We start from the raw sequence: 20,586 nt of genomic DNA, 5'->3' as shown, positions 1-20,586 counted from the left end.
CTTGTTCTTGGAGGGTAATGGCCTTATGAATAGGTCCTGTGAGCCCTACTGTGTAGTATCCCCTAATCCCCAGGGCCTTCAGTGTTTGGGAGTGTCTCTAATGGGTACTGCATGTGCTCTGCTGTTTTGTCTTTTATACTTCAGGCCAGTCATCTGTAGAGGCTTTCTTTGCCTATTGTGGACAGTGTTTGGTCTCTGTCCTGCATGTGGCACATTTTAACTAGGTGAACTCTGGTCTGTTTATTAAATAAGATCTGTTGCCACTGCCACTGGTATTGAGGCTCTGCAAACTCCCATGTTGGGAGATGTGGTGTGAGCAGTGGTTTAGGCTTGTCTTCCGGGGGATGTGGCCTACTGTGCTGGGACTGAGGGAAGTGTGACTGGATGGGGGTGTTCCATGTGAACGTGGAGGGTGGGGCTTGGTGTAAATTAGTGAGTGTTGGTGCTACCCTGGTTCCTGCAGGTGTCCCTATGCTTATGCTGAGGGCAGGTAAAGGGAAATGATGCCTATCAGTTTCCTAGAGGGGTCTCTCCATGAGAAGTGTCTGGGATGGGCTCTGAGATGAGTGAATAAACTCCCCACTGTGTGGCACAGGCACTCTTCAGATTGCTGTTTCCTCATTGTGTATCAGCAGGTTGTTTGCCTGCCTTTTTTTTTTTTCCTTCCCAGAGCAGCACACTCCCCTCTGGGGTCTATTCTAGCCAAGCCCATCAACCTTGAACACTCCAGGCTTTAAGCCCTGTTGGTTGCAAGAAACCACAAAATTTAGTCCCTCTCACTTTCCAAGCCAATTGCTATGGGGATTCATTTTCCCCATGAGCTATCTTGTGTGCTAGTCTGTCCCTCACCAAAAGAAATCATTTTAATATGCTGTGTACAAGTGTGGGTCATTATATGTATGTTTAATCCTTCTGATTAGAGGGTAACCACCACTGCATGTATTTTAAAGAGTTTAGAATAGGTTTAGAATAGTATAAAATGGCTCCCCACTTTCCAACTTCTGCTCCCAAAGTGCCCTAAGTTTACCTACTGTCAAAGTATTTATCAGGGCACAAGCGAAACAGCTAAATACATTACTTTGAAAAAATTACAGTACAGATCATTGGTAGATATGTTTTTATTATTTCATATGATTGTAAGTTGACATATAGAATTGATTTTCCCACTTTTTTCTAAATAAAATTCCAAAATGCTGTTATCCTCTCATAATTCTAAAAAAAATTGCGAAATATTAATTAGAAAAATTAAGGCTGGAAATGGTTTTCATGAGAAATTCTAGATAGTTTTACATAATAGTGGAACTGTTTTTATTGCTAACATTCTCAAGTTTAAAATAGACCCATTTCCTAATAAAATCTCTTATATTGTCACAATGAATTTCTTGAGTATAAAGCAGTTCTTTTGCTGTTAGGTGAATGTTCACAAGGATTTCTACCAAGTGAGATTTACTTTAAGTAAGAATTGAGATGTATCTAGAAATTTCTATATTTGATGTAATTTGTTTTAGAACTTCCTAAAAAGGTAAAGTGCATAAAAATTAGTTGATTAGAAAATATTGAATTACAACAGCACACAAAATAGCAACTAGTGCAAATCCTATCACAAGGATTAGAATAAATGTATCATCACTCATCTCCATTCTGGGCTTTTCTTCTTTCTCTTCACTAGGGCTGTTTCCCCCCTTTCCATCACTGCCTTTTCCAGGCCCTGGATGTTGCTTATGTGTGGAGAAAAGAGTGCTGGGGCTATATGGTCCCCAGAACTCTTGTATCCCATCAGAAGTGTGGTATTGGCGTCCAGCACAGACCTTGAAGCGATAATGTGAATTTGTGACAAATTTGGAAAAGGAGAATGAAGTGTTTGGTCCTTTGTAAATCTAAAGAAAATTGAGACAAAGTGAAAATTATATTGTTTTGCCAATAATATGGTATAGTTTTTGACAAGAAAAATATGAATTAACCCATTCATCTCATAAATATGTTCACAGCAAAAATAAAACAAAATTACTCTTACAGGCTATAATATCATGAGGACTCAGTACTGCTCACGCAATTTTGTCCAGTGTAAGAAATAACAAAGACTTATAATTGTTAAATTTTAATTTCATTTGGTTTCAAAGGAGTTGTGCATGTGGTCAGTGAAACCTAGAAATATCAAATCATTGTCTTGATATGTTAATTAAGTGAATAAGCAAATTGTTCCAAAATAAGTAATCTATAGATAAAACTTTAGGGAAAAGGTAGGTCTTTTGGATAAGATTTCATTACTTTAAATGTTCTAAAAAGATATCTTATTCCACAACAAGAGCTCAATCCCAAGTGGGATATAAAATTATAAAATTTTAAAGACTAAATTTGCAAGAATTTACCAGGTCAGTTCCTTTATCAGTGATGATTTGAAGGTTGTAAACAATTGGATCTCCTTTTATTGGCTCCAAAGGCTCCCATTTGACCTCACAGGTATTACTATTCACATGCTGTAATTTAGGTGCTAGGAAAAGAGAATTTTAGTTTAGAGGTTTTAATTTTTCCTAGGTGACCTTGAAGATGTTGAAATCTGATACAATTTCCCATGATCATTAAAAGGCAGTCTGTATAGGCTTAATCTAAGAAATATATATAGTCCTTATTGTAAAGTCTTTTGCAGTACCATTAGAAATCTTAATGATTGTAATAAAAATTTTAACTTAAAACTATCAATTAATAATCTGTGTTGTGACTGGAGTCCCAGGAAGGAATGGCTGTGAGTGGGGCTGGAAATCAGCTTTGCCTAAAATCAGAAGTGATTTTAAAAGAAGAAAATGAGACTTTTAGGGAAGATGGTGGCATAGGAGTATTCTGGGATCACCTCATCCTGCTAATCACTTAGATTCCACCCACATCTGCCTAAATAACCCAGAAAACCGCCAGAAGACTAGCAGAATGGATTCTCAGGAGTCAAGCATAGACAAGAGGCCTGCAGAAGAGGCTGAAATCCCAAAGAGAACCAGTTCCCGACACTGAACTTGCTTGCACCATGCAAACACCCAATGCTGTGCTTCTGTGGATCCATCCCTCCAACAAGTCTGCCTCCCTCCTGGTGCTGCAGGGCCCCTCCCACAGGGACCACCAACTGCAATGCGAGCTGAGCCTACCCCTCCTGTCCCTGTGCACCTTACAGATCCACCCCGGCTAATATACCAGATCCCATCAAAACAGCACCACAAGCCTGGCAATGTGCAAGTAGCCCAGACAGGGGCTACACCACTCCACAGTGAGTCCTGACCCTGGGAGAGGGGAAGATAAGATACATACCAGTCTGACTGTGGCCCCAGTGGTGAGCTGGGGATAGACATCAGGTCTGACTGCAGCCCCGCCCACCAACACAAGTTATTCCAGACAGCACAGGGGAAGTGCCCTGCAGTTTGGCGCCACCCCAGGACTACCCAAAATGACAAAACAGAAGAATTCTCCTCAAAAGAAACTCCAGGAAGTAGCGACAGCTAACAAATTGATCAAAAACTATTTAAACAATATAGTGGAACAAGAATTTATAATAATAGTCATAAAATTAATAGCTGGGCTTGAAAAAAGCATAGAGTACAGCAGAGAATCTATTACTACAGAGATCAAGGGACTAAGATATAGTCATGAGGAACTAAAAAAATGCTATAAATGAGGTATAAAATAAAATGGAGGCAGTCATAGCACGGATTCAAGAGGCAGAGGAGAGAATAGGCGAATTAGAAGAAAAAATTGTGGTAAAAGAGGAACCTGAGAAAAAGAGAGATAAAAAAATCCAGGAGTATGAGGTGGAATTAGAGAACTAAGTAATGCAATCAAACAGAACAATATCCGTATAATAGGAATTCCAGAAAAGAAAGAGAGAGGGAAAGGGGTTGAAGGTGTACTTGAACAAATCATAGCTGAGAACGTCCCTGATCTGGAGAAGGAAACAGGCATTGATTTCCAAGAGGCACACAAGACTCCCTTCAGAAATAACTTGAATTGATCTTATGCACGATATATCATAGTGAAACTGGCAAAATACAAGCATAAAGAGAAAATTCTGAAAGCAGCTAGGGATAAACAGGCTCTGACTTATAAAGGGTGACCCATAAGACTACTGGCAGACCTATCTACTGAAACTTGGCAGGCCAGAAAGGAATGGCAGGAAATCTTCAATGTGATGAAAAGGAAAAATATGAGCCAAGAATCCTTTACCAGCAAGTCTGCCATTCAGAATAGGAGAGATAAAGGTCATCCCAAACAACCAAAACTGAAGGAATTCATCACCACTAAACCAGCTCTACAAGAGATCCTAAGGGGGATTCTGTGAGTGAAATGTTGCAAGGACCACAAAGTACCAGAGACATCACTACAAGCATGAAAAATACAGACATCACAAGGACTCTAAACCCGTACCTTTCAAAAATAACACTGAATGTAAATGGACTAAATGCTCCAACCAAAAGACATAGGGTATCAGAATGGATAAAAAAAACAAGACCCATATATTTGCTGTCTACGAGACACTCATTTTAGACCTCAGGACACCTTCAGATTGAAAATGAGGGGATGGAGAACTATCTATCATGCTACTGGAAGTCAAAAGAAAGCTGGAGTAGCCATACTTATATCAGACAAACTAGACTTTAAATTAAAGGCTGTAACAAGTGATGAAGAAGGGCATTATATAATAATTACAGGCACTATCCATCAGGAAGAGCTAACAATTATAAGTGTCTATGCGCCAAATACTGGAGCCCTCAAATATATAAAACAATCGCAAACATAAGCAACCTTATTGACAAGAATGTGGTAACTGCAGGGGACTTTAATATCCCACTTACAACAATGGATAGATCATCTAGACACAGGATCAATAAAGAATCAAGGGCCCTGAATGATACATTGGATCACATGGACTTGACAGATATTTTTACAACTCTGCATCCCAAAGCAACAGAATATACGTTCTTCTCCAGTGCATGTGGAACATTCTCCAAGATAGATCACATAGTGGATCACAAAACAGCCCTTCATAAGTATACAAGAATTGAGATCATACCATGCACACTTTCAGACCACAATGGTATGAAGCTTGAAATCAACCACAGGAAAAAGTCTGGAAAACCTCCAAAAGCATGGAGGTTAAAGAACACCTTACTAAAGCCCTTGTCTGAGCTATGAAGTTAAAGGTCTCATTCCTGCAACTACATATTTTTGCAGAGTTCAGGTAATCCTAACAGTTATTTCAATGTAAACAAGAGAACAGTTATTAACCTATGCTACCCACATCCATAATACTGGCACCATTTCCTGTGTAGTGAATAGAAGGGAGTCACAGAATTCCAAATGTTAAATATTCCTCATGTTCAGCAACATCATTCTGAGCTTCTTCATCTGGCATTTAAAGCCCCCCCATAATCTGGAACCTACTTTTATTCCAACTTGATCTGCCATTATGTTTTCTACAGTTCTGTTTCCCAAATTACCTTGAACTTAACAATCACCTGAAATGCTTGTTTAAAATAGATTCCTACACTTCCACTCAGACCTACTGAATCAAAATTTCTAATCCAGTGACTTGTTAATCCATAAAATTAAAAAGCACTGTAAGTGATAATTATCATTAATTAGGAAAAATGTCAGAAACCATTTCAAACAAACAAGTCTATTCTACCACCACCCCAAGTATGCCTTGTACATTTGCTCATACCTTGTTTTTTGCCTGTCTTGTCCCATAAAACCAAGCTTTTGCATGAATGCTTCCCTGAAAACCGTAGCTAGAAGTGATTTCTTTCTCCTGTGAATTACCATAATTGTAAGACTCATAACTTTAAGATTAGGGGAGACAATCCAAATTTATAATGATCTCATATATTGTCCCTATCAACTTAAGTCATCAAATCCTAGGAGCCCTAATACTAAGAATCTAAGCTCCATCTCCCAAATTGTCTTCAGCACTGGAAGTAATTTTAAAAATCCGTTGTTAACTTTTTGGGTGTCTATATTTTTTGTTGGAAAAATGCTCTTACAATATATATTTATTAGTGAGGAGGCCACTGTGGTTGTCCAAAGGATGGGTGAATTTATGAATATTAAGGATGCTACAATGGGAATTCCGGGACATTAATGGATTTGAAACATATTAGAGAGGTAAAAATCAACGGAATAGGATCCTGCCAAGACAGAGTGTCCCCATACCTCCCAGACCCTCCCTTTTGTAACTAAAAAAATCTGAACATAACACAACAAACAGCACAAGAAGACTCCGAATGGTGGAAAGAAAGAAAAATGTAGAAAGGCAAAGATCCTAAGACCTCATAACTTGAGAAAGAATACAGTAGTGAGCCCCCTGCTAGACTTATCACCTCACACATGTCCCAGAAAGGGTATGGGAGAAGCCTCCAACTCAAAATTGCAAACAGGAACAGACAGGAAAAAAACCTCCAGAAAAAGCCTGCTTTCCCTCAACAAAGTGACTAGGAAAATGCTAGCCTAATCACAGAAAATCTCTTAAGTAATTCCCACCTTACTCCAGCCAAAAATCAATTGAAAAAGCACACACACTCCTGTCCTTCTTCACCCTTGAAGTTTCAACAGGCATAGTGGGAAGCTGACCATCCAACCCACCCCAGAAACAACAAGGAACATGCTCCAATTTCCCTACCAAGTGGTTTCAGTTTCAGCAGGGCCAAGCATGGAATTGATCTTTCATTCCTTGCATATCAAAAGCAGGCAGTACTCTGCTCCCATTCCCCTGTCAACTGGTGTCAGTAATGGCCAAGTAGGGATCTTAAGATCTTCCATACCTCTCTGATGGAAGCAGGAGGCAGCAATATAATCCCCTTGAAGGGTTAGTATTGGCAAACTGAACCTCCGCCACCCTCAACCAGCAGCAATAGACTGACCAAGACTGATATAATTCAGGCTAGTCAGCACTCTACTTTCTTCCTACTCCTGTGTCAATAAGGCCTAGTGAGAAGTTTAACCTAAATTTCCACCTACCAGCACTAAGACTGAATAACAATCTGGGAAATAGAGCTAGTCAACACTCATATTCCTCCTTCACCTGCTATCAGCAGGGTGTGCTGGAGAGCTCGGCCTTTATCTCTACTCAGCATCAAAGATGCAAATCTAGGTGGTGAGAGGCTATATTACTTGGCACCCCACTCCCCCATTCCCTTCCCATGGTGTCATTTAGACCCTACTAGGAACTGAGACCCTACTGGGAACTGAGTTTCCACCTCCACCCTACAGGAACACAGAGATGTTAGTCAGATCTCCATTTCCCCCTTCGTGGTATCATCAGGAACCTGTGGGGGGGCTGAGCTTAGTCCACACTCAGAGACAGTAATACAGTGCAAATAGTTGCTCTACTTCTGTTAGAAAGGTGTCAAAAAGGTGTAGATAGGAGAGGAATTTCCACCTTACCCAACTTTGCACTATACTTCTAAGGGATACTGCTTACTATGATAATGATTAAATATAACCCAAACTCTTATAATATAATATTAAAAATGTCTAGAATAATCATTTGTTATAATGAGGACCAGGGAAATCAGAACCTGAATGATGAAAACAATCAAAAACAATTAATTCATCTGTGATGAATCAGTAATTTGAATTATCTGATAAGGATTTAAGTAACCATCAAAAAATGCTTCAACAAGCAATTATGAGATACCTTGTAATAAATTAAAAAAATATTAAAAATCTCAACAAAGAAATAAAATCTATAAAAGAGATAAAAAATTATACAAAAACCAAATGGAAATTATAGAACTGAAATATATAATAACAAAAATAAAAACCTTACTGTATGGGTTCAAAAGTAGAATGGAGATGACAGAAGATAGAATCTGTGAACTTGAAGGCAGATTAATAAAATCTTGAATACATAAAAGATTTTAAAGGAAAAAATTGAACAAGATTTCAGGGACATATGAAAAAATAACAAAAGAGATAATAGTCATATCATTAAACTCCCAGAAGGAGAGAAGAGAAAGAGTGTGAACTAAAAAATTGTCCAAAGAAATAATGAAAAATTCCCAATTTGGGGAAAAACATAAGCCAAAATATTAAAAAAACAGAATATCTAAAATAGGATAAATGTGAAGAAATCCACACCACCAAAACAATTCATAATTAAACTTCTGAAAAAAAAACAAAGAAAAAATCTTGAAAGCACACAGAAATGGTGCATTACTTATAGGTGAAAATCAATTCAAATGACAAATATATCTCTTTTGAAACCATTTTAATAAGTTGCATAACATTTTTCAAGTACTGAAAGAAAACTGTCAACTACACACTATATTTGGCAAAAAAATATCCTTCAGGAATGAAAAGAATGTAAAGACACTCTCAGATAAAGAAAAACTAAGAATTTGTTGCCAGTAACACTCCCAATTAAAATTGGTTACAAAAAGCACTCTTCAAAAAAAAAAGGAAATGATAACAAAAGAAGGCTTAGAACTTCAGAAAAGCAATGACATTGGGATTCTGGTCCAAGTTGGTGACACAAAGGGCTCCTGAAATCATCTCCTCCCACAGATACACTGAAACCACAGTTACATATACAATTTCCTCTGAAAGCAATCCAGAAAATAGCTGAGTGACTCATAAACACCAGGCAAATGAGAGAAAAACCACATCAAAATTGGTAAGAAAGGCTGAGATACACTCTCGGTATAAACTCCACACCCAGCACAGCAACATACAATGGGGGAGGAAACACAACTGCCAACATCTCCGTGAGGAATCAAGATTTTGGACCCAACATCTAGTATGCCAGGTTTGAAAACTTGCACCTAACAGACAGGGCTCTAAAACGACCTATCCTGAAAGCCAATGGGGGCATGCATCCATGAGACCCACAACACTAACCAAACAAAGAAGCAGTCTTAATTGGCTTGTTAGGACTCACACTGGCTATTCCCTCAGGTCTCAGTGCAGAGGTAGTAGAAACACCCATCTCCCAGCCTTTCCCTGAAAAAGGGCCTAATTGAATAGTTTTAAGGCTGTAACCTGAGGGTCAGGCTCCTAATTTAGCACACATCTAAGGGATGACTGAAATCTCCCTCTGCCACACTCCGGGTCACCAGTATCTCCTTGAAAGGAGCTTGTGCACATGTATGGCACCCCAGCATTTTGGTTGCAACCCAGAGGATGCAACTATTGATTTCCTGGCTTTCGTGACCAGTGAAACTTGCACCTGTAGGTTTCAGAATACTGTATCAAACAAAGAAACAGTTCTTGACTGGCTATAACCCAAGATCTCAGTACAGAGGCACAAGTTAGAAATACTCATCTCCCAGTCTTTCCCTGAAAGAGACTGTTTTGCCTATCATAGAAGCTATAGCTGAGGGTCCAGCTTCCAATAAGCTCAAATTAAGTGCCAACCGGTATCCATCCCTTTCGGACACTGACAGATATTGGCAACAACTTCAACTACTGGAACCACTAAGAACAAAGATGCTAGCTTGCAAAATCACTAAGGTTTGAGAGAAAACTAAGAGCTAGGACGAGGCCAAATGATAATGTTCATACCCTACACAAGGCTACTCCTTCAAGATTGTGGGAGAAGTAGATGTTTTATATAATGCACAGAAAGTCAGGTAAAATGAGGAAACAATATGTTCCAAACAAAATAATAAGACAAAACTCCAGAAACAGCTTTTAATTAAATGGAGACAAGAGATTTACCTGATAAAGAGTTCAAAACAGTGGTCATAAAGATGCCCTCTAGATCAGGAGAACAGTGCATGGATAAAGTGAAAATTTCAACAAAGAGATAGAAAGTTAAAAAGTACCAAGGAGATATCACATAGGTGAAGAATATAAAAACTGACATGAAAAATTCAATAAAAGTGCTGAACAGCAGACAAGATCAAGTGTTAGAAAGGATCAGCAAATCTGAAGACAGGGCAGTGGAACTCATCCACCATAGGAGCAAAAATATGAAAAAGACAGGACTTATGGGATACCATAAAGCAAATAAATATATGCATAATAGAGATCCCAAAAGGAAAACAGAAAGGAGAAGAAAGTTTAGTCAAAGAAACAGTAGCTAAAAACGCTATAAACTGGGGAGGAAACAGCCATCCAGATCCAAGAAGCCCAGAAAGTCCAACTAAGATAATCCAAAAAAGACCCATATCCAGACACATAATTAAATTGTAAAAAGTTAAAGACAAGGAAAAAATCTTAAAAAGAGCAAAAGAAAAACAACTTGTTACATGCAAGAGAACCCCCCCCATAAAAGTATCAGCAGATTTTTCAGCAGAAACTTTGCAAGACAGAAGGGAGTGGCATGATATATTCATAGAGCTGAAAGAAAAAACTTCAAACCAGGAATACTCTACCCAGAAAAGTTGTTCTTCAGAATTATAAAGATCAAGTATTTCCCAGACAATCAAACCTGAAGGAGTTCATTACCAACAGACTGGTCCTGCAAAAAATGTTAAAGGGACTTTTAAAACTGAATGAAAGGACACTAACTAGCAATAGGAAAACATGAAACTATAAATCTCACTGGTTAAGGTAATTATATAGTTAAATTCTGAATACTATAATGTAATGGTGGTGGGTAAGACATGTATAAATCTATTATGAATGTTAAAAGATGAAAGTACTAAAAACAGTTACAATAATTTAATGGATACATAAAATTAAAAGATTTAAATTGTGCCATCAAAGACATAAAATGGGGGGGGGGTACAGCAAAAATACATATCTTTAGTACACATTTAAATTTAAGTTGCTGTCAGCTTAAAATAAACTGTTATAAATATGCTTTATATAAGCCTGGAGGTAATCACAAAGTAAGAACCTATAATAGATACACAGGAGATAAAGAGAATAATCTAAGGATATGACTGTAGAAAATTATCAAATCACAAAGAAATCAAGAGAAGAAAAAAGAAACAAGAGAATTCTGGCAAAACAGCCAGAGAACAATGAACAAAATGGCAGTAGTAAGCCCAAACCTATAAATAATTACTTTAAATGTAAATGGATTCAATTCTACAATCAAAAGGCACAGAGTGTTTGATAAAATAAGGCCCAGCTATATAATGTCTATAAGTGATTTGCTTCAGCTTTAAAGACACACACAAACTGAAGGTGAAGGGATGGGAAAAGATATTCCATGCAAAAGGAAATCAAAAGAAGGCAGGGGTAGATATACATATATTAGACAAAATAGACTTTCAGCCAATTGTCGATAAGAGACAGATAAGGTTACTATACAGTGAAAAAATGGCTCAATCCATTACAATATCATTTGTAAATATTAATGAACCCAACACAAAGCATCTAAATATATAAGGCAAATACTAACGGACCTAAGGGAGAAATAAACAACAATGCAATAATAGTAGAAAACCTTAATATTCCATTTTCAACAATGGATAGATTGCCCAAACATAAAATTAGTAAGGAAACATGGGACTTAACCTGCATGTTAGACCAGATGGACTTAGACATTTATAAAACATTCTATATAACAGTGGCATACACATTCTTCTCAAGCACATATGGAATACTCTCAAGGATAGATCATATGTTATGTTGCAAAAAAAGCCTTAATAAATTTAAGAAGATTGAAATGATATCAAGTATCTTTTCCAACCACAGTGGTATGGAACTAGAAATTAATTACAAGAAGAAAATTGGAAAATTCACAAATATGTGGAGATTAAACCACATACCACTGAATAGCCAATAGGTCAAAGAAGAAATAAAAAGAGAAATAAAAAAATATCTTGAGACAAATGAAAATGTAAATACAACATACAAAAACTTAATAGGATGCAGCAAAAGCTCTAAGAGAGAACTTCATAGTGATAAATGCCTACAATAAAGAAAAAGAAAGAGCTCAAATAAACGAAATTTACACCTTAAAGAAAACAAACTAAACAAACTAAAAAAAGAAAACAAACTAAGCCTAGTATAATAATGAAATCACAAAAATGAACTAACAGTAAACTAGTAAAAGAAATGAAATAACAAAGATCAGAGCGGAAATGAATAGAGACTAAAAAGAAAATAGAAATCAACAAAACTAAGACTTGGATGTTTTTCTTAAAGATAAACAAAATAGACAAACATTTATCTAAACTTACCAAGAAAATAAGAATAAGGATTCAAATAAACAAAACTAGAAATGAAAGAGGAGACTTTACAACAGATCCCATAGAAATACAAAGCATCATAAGAGTTTACTATGAATAATTATATGCCAAGTTGAAAAACGTAGAAGAAATAGATATGTTCCTGGAAACATACAATCTACTCCAACTGAATCATGAATAAATAGATAATATGAACAGATCAATAATGAATAAGGAAATTGAATCAATAATAAAAAAACCTCCCAATAAAGAAAAGTCCAGGACCTGACAGCATTACTAGTGAATTATACCAAACACTTAAAGAACTAATAGCAATTCTCAAACTCTTTCAAAAAATAGGAGAGAATACTTCAAAACTCATTTTATGAGGTCAGCAGTATGATACTATACCAGACAAAAACAGTACAAGAAAATTACAGGCCAATATCCCTGAGAAACATAGATGCAAAAAATCCTCAAAATAGTAGCAAACCAAATTCAACAATACATTAAATGTATAATGCACTATGATCAAGTGGAATTTATTCCAGGAATTCAAGGATGGTTCAACATCTGCAAATCAATCAATGTGATATACCACATTAATGAAATTAGGGATAAAGTCATATGATCAAAAAAATCATATGATCCTCTCAATAGATGTAGAAAAAGCATTTGACAAAATTATACATCCATTCAAAATAAAAAATACTTTCAACAAACTGCTTAGGGAGGAAATATACCCCAACGTAATAAGGCCAGATAAGACAACCTCACAGCTAACATTATTCTCAATGGTACAAAGCTGAAAATTTTTCCACCAAGATCAGTTACAAGACAAGGATGCCAACTCTTGTCACTTTTTGGTCAGCATAGTCCAAGGAGTACTAGCCAGAGAAATTGGGGAAGAAAAGGAAAAGGCATCCAAATCGTAAAGAAAGAAGTAAAACCATCCCTATTTTCAGATGATACATTATATGGAGAACACCAAAAAGGACTCCACCAAAAAATTGCTAGAAATCATAATTGAATCCAGTAAAGTTACAGCATACAAAATGAATATACAAAAATAGATTGTGTTTCTATACACTAATAACAAACAATATGAAAGAGGGAGTAAGAAGACAATCCCATTTATGATTGTATCAAAAAGAATAAAATACTTAGTAATAAATTTAGCCAACGTGAAAGATTTACTGAAACTATATAAGACATTGTTGAAAGAAACTGAAGAAGACACAATTAAATGGAAAGATATTCTGTACTCATGGATTAGAAGAGTTAACATTGTTAAAATATCCATAACTATCACAGAATCTATAGATTCAATGCAACCCCTATGAAAATTCTAGTGACATTTTTCACATCAATAAAGTGAACAATTCTAAAATTTCTATGGAACCACAAAAGACTCCAAATAGCCAAAGAAATCCTGACAAAGAACAAAGGAGAGGCATCATACTTCCTCCTATCAAACTATATTACAAAGCTATAGTAATCTAAACAGTATGGTTTTAGCATAGAAACAGATACATAAATCAATGGAACAGAATAAAGACCCGAGAAATAAACAGCATATGTGGCCAGTTAATTTATGTCAAAGGAGCCAGGAATATATAAGAGGAAATGGGTTATCTCCTCTAAATGGTAAATTGGGCAGCCATGTGCAAAAGAATGAAACTGAACCACTATCTTACATCATACACAAAAATCAGTAAAAAATGAGTTAATGGCTTCAACATAAGAAATGAAACTATAAAAATCCTAGGAGAAAACATAAGGGGTAGGCCTCTTGACATTAGTTGTGGCAATGATATTTTGGATTTGACACCAAAAGCAAAGGAACCAAAAACAAAAATAAATAAGTGGGACTACATCAAACTAAAATCCTTCAGCACAGAAAAGTAAACATCAAAAAAGTTAGAAGGCAACCTATAGAATGGGAGAAAATATTTGCAAATCATATATCTGATAAAGGGTTACTATCATAAACATATGAGGAACTCATACAATTCAATAGCAAAAAAACTAATAATTCAATTTAAAACTTAGTAGAGTAAAAGAATAGACATCTTTCCAAAGACAACATACAAATGCCCAACAGGTACATGAAAAGATGATCAACATGACTAAACATCAGAGAAATACAAACAAAAACTACATGCGATATTAACTCACACCTGTCAGAATGGCAGTCATCACCCTTTTTTTTTTTTTTTGTATTTTAATTCCAATATACCTAACATACAGTGTTATATTAGTTTCAGCTGTACAATATAATAATTCAACAATTCCATACATCACCCAGTACTCATCACAACAAGTGTATTCTTTAATCCCCATCATCTATTTAACTCATCCTCCCACCCCCTTCCCATCTGGTAATGAAAAGTTTGCTCTCTATAGTTATAGTCTATTAGTTTCTCTCTCTCTCATTTTTTCCTCTCATTTTTTCCCTTAAATTCTACATATGCATGACATAAATCATGTCATATTTGTCTTTCTCTCACGGACTTATTTCACTTAGCATTATACTCTCTAGCTCCATCCATGTCACTGCAAATGGCAAGATTTCATTCTTTTTTTCCTGGCTGAATAATGAGCCTATACATATACATATATACCACATCTTTTTTTAATGTTTGTTTATTTTGAGAGAGATAGAGTGCAAGTGGGGGAGGGGCAGAGAGAGAGAGGGAAACAGAATCCCAAACAGGATCTGCACTGCCAGCTCAGAGGCCAATGTGGGGCTCCAACTCACAAACTACGAGATCATGACCTGAGCCAAAATCAAGAGTAGGACACTGAACCAACAGAGCCACCAAGGCACCCCATACATACCACATCTTTACCATTCATCTATTGGTGGATACATGGGCTGCTTACATAATTTGGCTATTTTAAATAATACCGCAGTACACAAAGGGGTGCATGTATCACTTTGAATTAGTGTTTTTGTCTTTTGGGGGTAAATACCCAGTAGTGTGATTACTGGACTGTAGGGAAGTTCTATTTTTAACATTATGAGGAACCTCCATACTACTTTTCACCGTGACTACACCAGTTTGCATTCCCACCAGCAGTGCTAGCAGGTTCCATTTTCTCCACATCCTAGCCAATGTTTGTTGTTTATGATTTTAATCATTCTGACAGGTGTGAGGTGATATCTCACTGTAGTTTTTTTCATCACTGAAGTTTTGACTTGCATTTCCCTGATGTCTAGTAATGTTGAACATCTTTTTGTGTGTCTGTAATACATTTGAACGTCTTTTTTGCAGAAATGTCTGTTCATATCTTCTTTCCATTTTTTACATGTTTATTTTGAGAGAGTGTGTGTGCAAGCAGGGAAAGAGCAAAGAGGGAGGGAGAGAGAGAAACCCAAGAAGACTCCACACTGCAGGGAGCCCAATGCAGGGCTCAATCTCACAAACCATGAGATCATGACCTGAGTTGAAATCAAGAGTTGGACACTTAGCCAACTGAGGCAGCCAGGTGCCCCTCCACTTCCACTCTTAATTTGATTATTTGATTTTGGGGCATGGAGCTGTACCAGTTCTTTATATATTTTGGATACTAACCCTTTTCCAGATATATCATTTGAAAATATCTTCTCCTATTCAGTAGGTTGACTTTTAGTTTTATGGATTGTATCTTTCATATACAGAAGGGTGTTAGTTTGCTGTAGTTCCACGAATTTATTTTTGTATTTATTTCCCTTGCCTCAGGAGATATATCCAGAAAAATTATTTGATGGCCAATATTAAAGACATTTATGCCTATGCCTCCTTCTAGGATTTTTACGGTTTCAGGTCTCATATCTAGGTCTTTAATCCGTTTTTAGTTTATTTTTGTGTATGGTGTTAGAAAGTGGTCCAGTTTCACTGTTTTGTATGTAGCTGTTCAGTGTTCCCAACACCATTTGTTGAAGAGATTGTCTTTTTTCCCATTGAATATTCTTTCCTGCTTTGTTAAAGATGGATCATACAATTGTGGTTTCATTTCTGAGTTTTCCTTTCTGTTGCATTGGTCTGTGAGTCTATTTTTGTGCCAGTACCATACTGTTTTGATTACTATACCTTTGTAATATAACTTGAAGCCCGGAGTTGTGATGCCTCCAGCTATGCTTTTTTTTGTCTCTCCAAAATTGCTTTGGCTATTCGGGATCTTTTGTGATACCATAAAAATTTTAGGATAGTTTATTCTAGTTATGTGAAAAATGCCCTTGGTAGTTTGAAAGGGATTGCATTAAATCTGTAGATTGCTTTGGGTAGCATAGACATTATAATAATATTTGTTCTTCCAGTCCATGAGCATAGAATGTCTTTCCATTCCTTTGTGACATCCTCAAATTCTTTCAACAATTTTTTATAGTCTTCAGAGTTCAGCTCCCTCATACCTTTCATTAGGTTCATTTCTAGGTATCTTATTTTTTTGTTGTAATTGTAAATTGGATTGTTTGCTCCATCTTTTTCTACTGCTTTATTACTGGTGTATAGAATACAGCAGATTTCTGTACATTCATTTTGTATCCTACAAATGGGAGTCTTTTGGGTTTTCAATATATAGTATGATGTCATGTGCAAATGGTGAAATTTTTACTTCTTCCTTACCAATCTGTATGCCATTTATTTTTGTTGTTATTGTCTGATTGCTGTGCCTAGGACTTCCAGTAGTATGTTGAATTAAAGTGCTGAGAGTGGACATCCTTGTCTTTTTCCTGATCTTAGGGGAAAAGCTCTGAATTTTTCCCCAGTGAGTATGATGCTAGCTGTGTGTTTTTCATATATGACCTTTATTATGTTGAGGTATATTTCCTCTAAACCTACTTGCTTGAGGGTTTTTATCATTAATGAATGATGTACTTTGTGAAATGTTTTTTCTTCCTCCATTAAAATGATCATGTGTTTTTAATATTTTCTCTTATTGATGTGATGTATTACATTGATTAATTTGCGAATACCGAACCACCCTTGCATCCCGAGAATAAATCCCACTTGATTGTGGTGAATGATTTTTAAATGTATTGTTAGATTCAGTTTGCTAGTATTTTGTTGAGAATCTTTGCATCTATGTACATCAGAGATACTGGCCCGTAGCTCATTCTGTGCTGTCTTTATCTGGTTTTGGCAGGTGATAGTGGCCTCATAGAATGAATTTGGAAGCTTTCCTTCTTCTACTCTTTGGAATAGTTTGAGAAGAATAGGTATTAACTTTTCCCTAAATGTTTGCTATAATTCATTTATGAAGCCATCTCGTCTTGGACTTTTCTTTGTTGGGGTTTTTTTGATTATTGCTGTTAATTGTTCTGTGCAAATTTTCTATTTCTTCCTGCTTCAGTTTTTGTAGGTTATATATTTCTAGGAACTTATCCATTTCTTCTAGGTTGACCAAGTTGTTGACATATAGCTTTTCATAATATTCATTGACAATTGCCTGTTATTTCTGTGGTGTTGGTTATTTCTCCTCTTTCATTTGTGATTTTAAGTTCTCTCTCTTCTCTCTCTTCTCTCTCTCTCTCTCTCTCTCTCTCTCAATAAGTCTGACTAGAAATTTACTGATTTTGTTGATCATTTCAAAGAACCAGCTCCTGATTTTATTGATCTGTTCTATTTTTTTACTTTATATATCATTTATTTCTACATTGATCTTTATTATTTCCTTCCTTCTGCTGTTTTGAGTTTTGTTTGTTCTTCTTTTCTAGCTCCTTTAACAGTAAGTTTAGGTTGTTTGAGATTTTTCTTGATTTCTGAGTGGGAAGGAAAGACAAAAAGTGACAAACACTAGAAAAGAACAGAGAAAATCTCTAGAAACGATAAAACCAGTAATAAAATGGCACTAAATACGTATCTATCAATAATTATGCTAAATGTAAATGGACTGAACACTCTACTCAAAAGATATAGGGTGTCATAATGGATAAAAAACAAGACCCATCTATATGCTGCCTACAAGTGACTCAGTTTAGACCTACAGACACCTGCAGATTGAAAGTGAGGGGTGGAGAAACATTTATCATGCAAATGGACATCAAAAGAAAGCTAGAGCAGTAATACTTATATCAGACAAACTATACTTTAAACCAAAGATAGTAACAAGAGATAAGGAAGGGCACTATATCATAATAAAGGGGGTTATCCAATAAGAAGATCTAACATTTGTAAATATTTATGCCAACAGCTTGGGAGCACCCAAATATATAAAATAGCTAATAACAAACATGAAGGAACTCAGGAACTCATTGGTAACATACAATAATAGTAGGGGACATTAACACCCTACTTACATCATTGGACAGATTATCTAAACAGAAAATCAACAAGGAAACAATGGCTTTGAATGACACAGTGGACCAGATTGACTTAACAGATATATTCAGAACATTACATCCTAAAGCAGCAGAATACACATTGTTCTCAAGTGCACATGGAATATTTTCCAGAATAGAATACATACTAGGTCACAAATAAGGCTTCAACCATTACAAAACATTTGAGATCATACCATGCATATTTCCAACCACAACACTATGAAACTTGAAGTCAACAACAAGAAAAAATTTGGAAAGACCACAAATACATGGAGGTTAAAGAACATGCTACTAAAGAATGAAGGAGTCAACCAGTAAATCAAAGAAGAAATTTTAAAAATACACGGGAACAAATTAAAACGAAAACACAATGATCCAAAACCGTTGGGATGCGGCAAAAGTAGTCACAAGAGGGATATATAGCAATACAGGCCAACCTCAAGAACCAAGAAACATCTCAAATAAACAACCTAACCTTACACCCAAAGGTGCTAGAAAAATAACATAAACAAAGCCTAAAGCCAGATGAATAAGTGAAATAACAAATATTAGAGTAAAAATAAATGTTATAGAAACAAATAAAAAAAAAACAGAACAGATCAATGAAACCAGGAGCTGGTTCTTTGAAAAATTTAATAAAATTGATTAAGCCCTAGCCAACCGTATCAAAAAGAAAAAAGACCATGGGGCGCCTGGGTGGCTCAGTCGGTTAAGCGTCCGACTTCGGCTCAGGTCATGATCTCACGGTCCGTGAGTTCGAGCCCCGCATCGGGCTCTGTGCTGACAGCTCAGAGCCTGGAGCCTGCTTCAGATTCTGTGTCTCCCTCTGTCTCTCACCCTCCCCCGTTCATGCTCTGTCTCTCTCTGTCTCAAAAATAAATAAACATTAAAAAAAAAGTTTTAAAAAAAAGAAAAAAAGACCATAATCAATAAAATCACCAATGAGAAAGGAAAAATAACCAACACCACAGAACTACAAACAATTATAAGAGAATATAATGAAAAATTCTATGCCAACAAATTGGACAACCTGCACAAAATGGATAAATTCCTAGAAACACATAAGCTACCAAAACTGAAACAGAAATAAATAAAAAACTTGAACATATCAATACCCAGCAATGAAAGTGAATCAGTAATCAAAAAACTCCCAACAAACAAAACTCCAAGACCAGGTGTCTTCACAGGGGAATTCTACCAGACATTTAAAGAACAGTTCATATCTATTATTCGCAAACTATTCTAAAAATAATAGAAATTGAAGGAAAACCTCCAAACTCATACTATGAGGCCAGCATTATCCTGATGCCAAAACCCTACAGGGATTCCACTAAAAAAGCAAACTACAAGCCAATATCCCTTATGAACATGGATGTACAAATTCTTAACAAAATACTAGCATATTGAACCCAACAGTACATTAAAAGATCATTCACCATGATCAAGTGTGATTTATTGCTGACTTTGAAGGGTGGTTCAATATTCACAAATCACTTAACGTGATACACCACATTAATAAAAAAACGGGATAAGAACCATATGAACAATTGATTCAGGAAAAGCATTTGACAAAGTACAGCATCAATTCTTCTTTTTTTTTTTTTTTTAGTTTTTTTAAATTTATTTATTTTGAGAGAGAGAGAGAGTGCAAACAGGGGAGGGGCAGAAAGAGAAGGGGATACAGAGTCTGAAGCAGGTTCCGGGCTCTGAGCTGTCAGCACAGAGCCCGATGCAGGGCTTGAACTCATGAACCATGAGATCATTACCTGAGCCAAAGTCAAACACTTAACCGACTAAGTCACTCAGGTGCCTCGTATCCATTCTTGCTTAAAAAAAAAAAAAAAAAAAAAAAGGAAAAAAAAAACTTCAACAAAGTAGGGATAGATGGAACATACCTCAACAAAATAAAGGCCATATATTAAAAAACTCATAGCTAGTATCATCTTCAATGGGGAACAACTGAGAGCTTTTCTTCCATGGTCAGGAACAAAACAGGGTGTCCACTCTCACCACTTTTATCTAACATAGTACTGGAAGTCCTAGCCTCAGCGATCAGACAACACAAAGAAATAAAAAGCATCTAAATTGGCAAGGAAGAAGTCAAACTTTCAGTATTTGCAGATGACATGATACTATATATAGAAAACTCAAAAGACTCCACAAAAATATTGCTAGAAC

General features: G+C 36.1%; 1 protein-coding gene across 1 annotated transcript in view; it reads right to left on the bottom strand.

Moving 5' to 3' along the window:
• Window positions 1–370: 370 nt before the first annotated feature.
• LOC145713580 (fibronectin type III domain containing protein 3C1-like) overlaps window positions 371–20,586 on the bottom strand; it is an 86,430-nt gene continuing 66,214 nt past the window's right edge. Inside the window, exons 25-26 of the mRNA XM_081792441.1 lie at window positions 2,370–2,491; window positions 371–1,877 (exon numbers count right to left, since the gene is read on the bottom strand). Of these exons, the coding sequence (XP_081648567.1) occupies window positions 1,539–1,877; window positions 2,370–2,491 (461 nt within the window). The 3' untranslated portion in view covers window positions 371–1,538. The remainder of the gene's footprint in view (window positions 1,878–2,369; window positions 2,492–20,586) is intronic.

Source organism: Panthera onca, chromosome X (genome assembly GCF_046562875.1).
Source record: "Panthera onca isolate mPanOnc1 chromosome X, mPanOnc1 haplotype 2, whole genome shotgun sequence".
NCBI classification, from domain to species: Eukaryota; Metazoa; Chordata; class Mammalia; order Carnivora; family Felidae; genus Panthera; species Panthera onca.
Note: the sequence above shows the minus strand (reverse complement) of the source record. Positions and strands in the feature narration are given on the sequence as shown.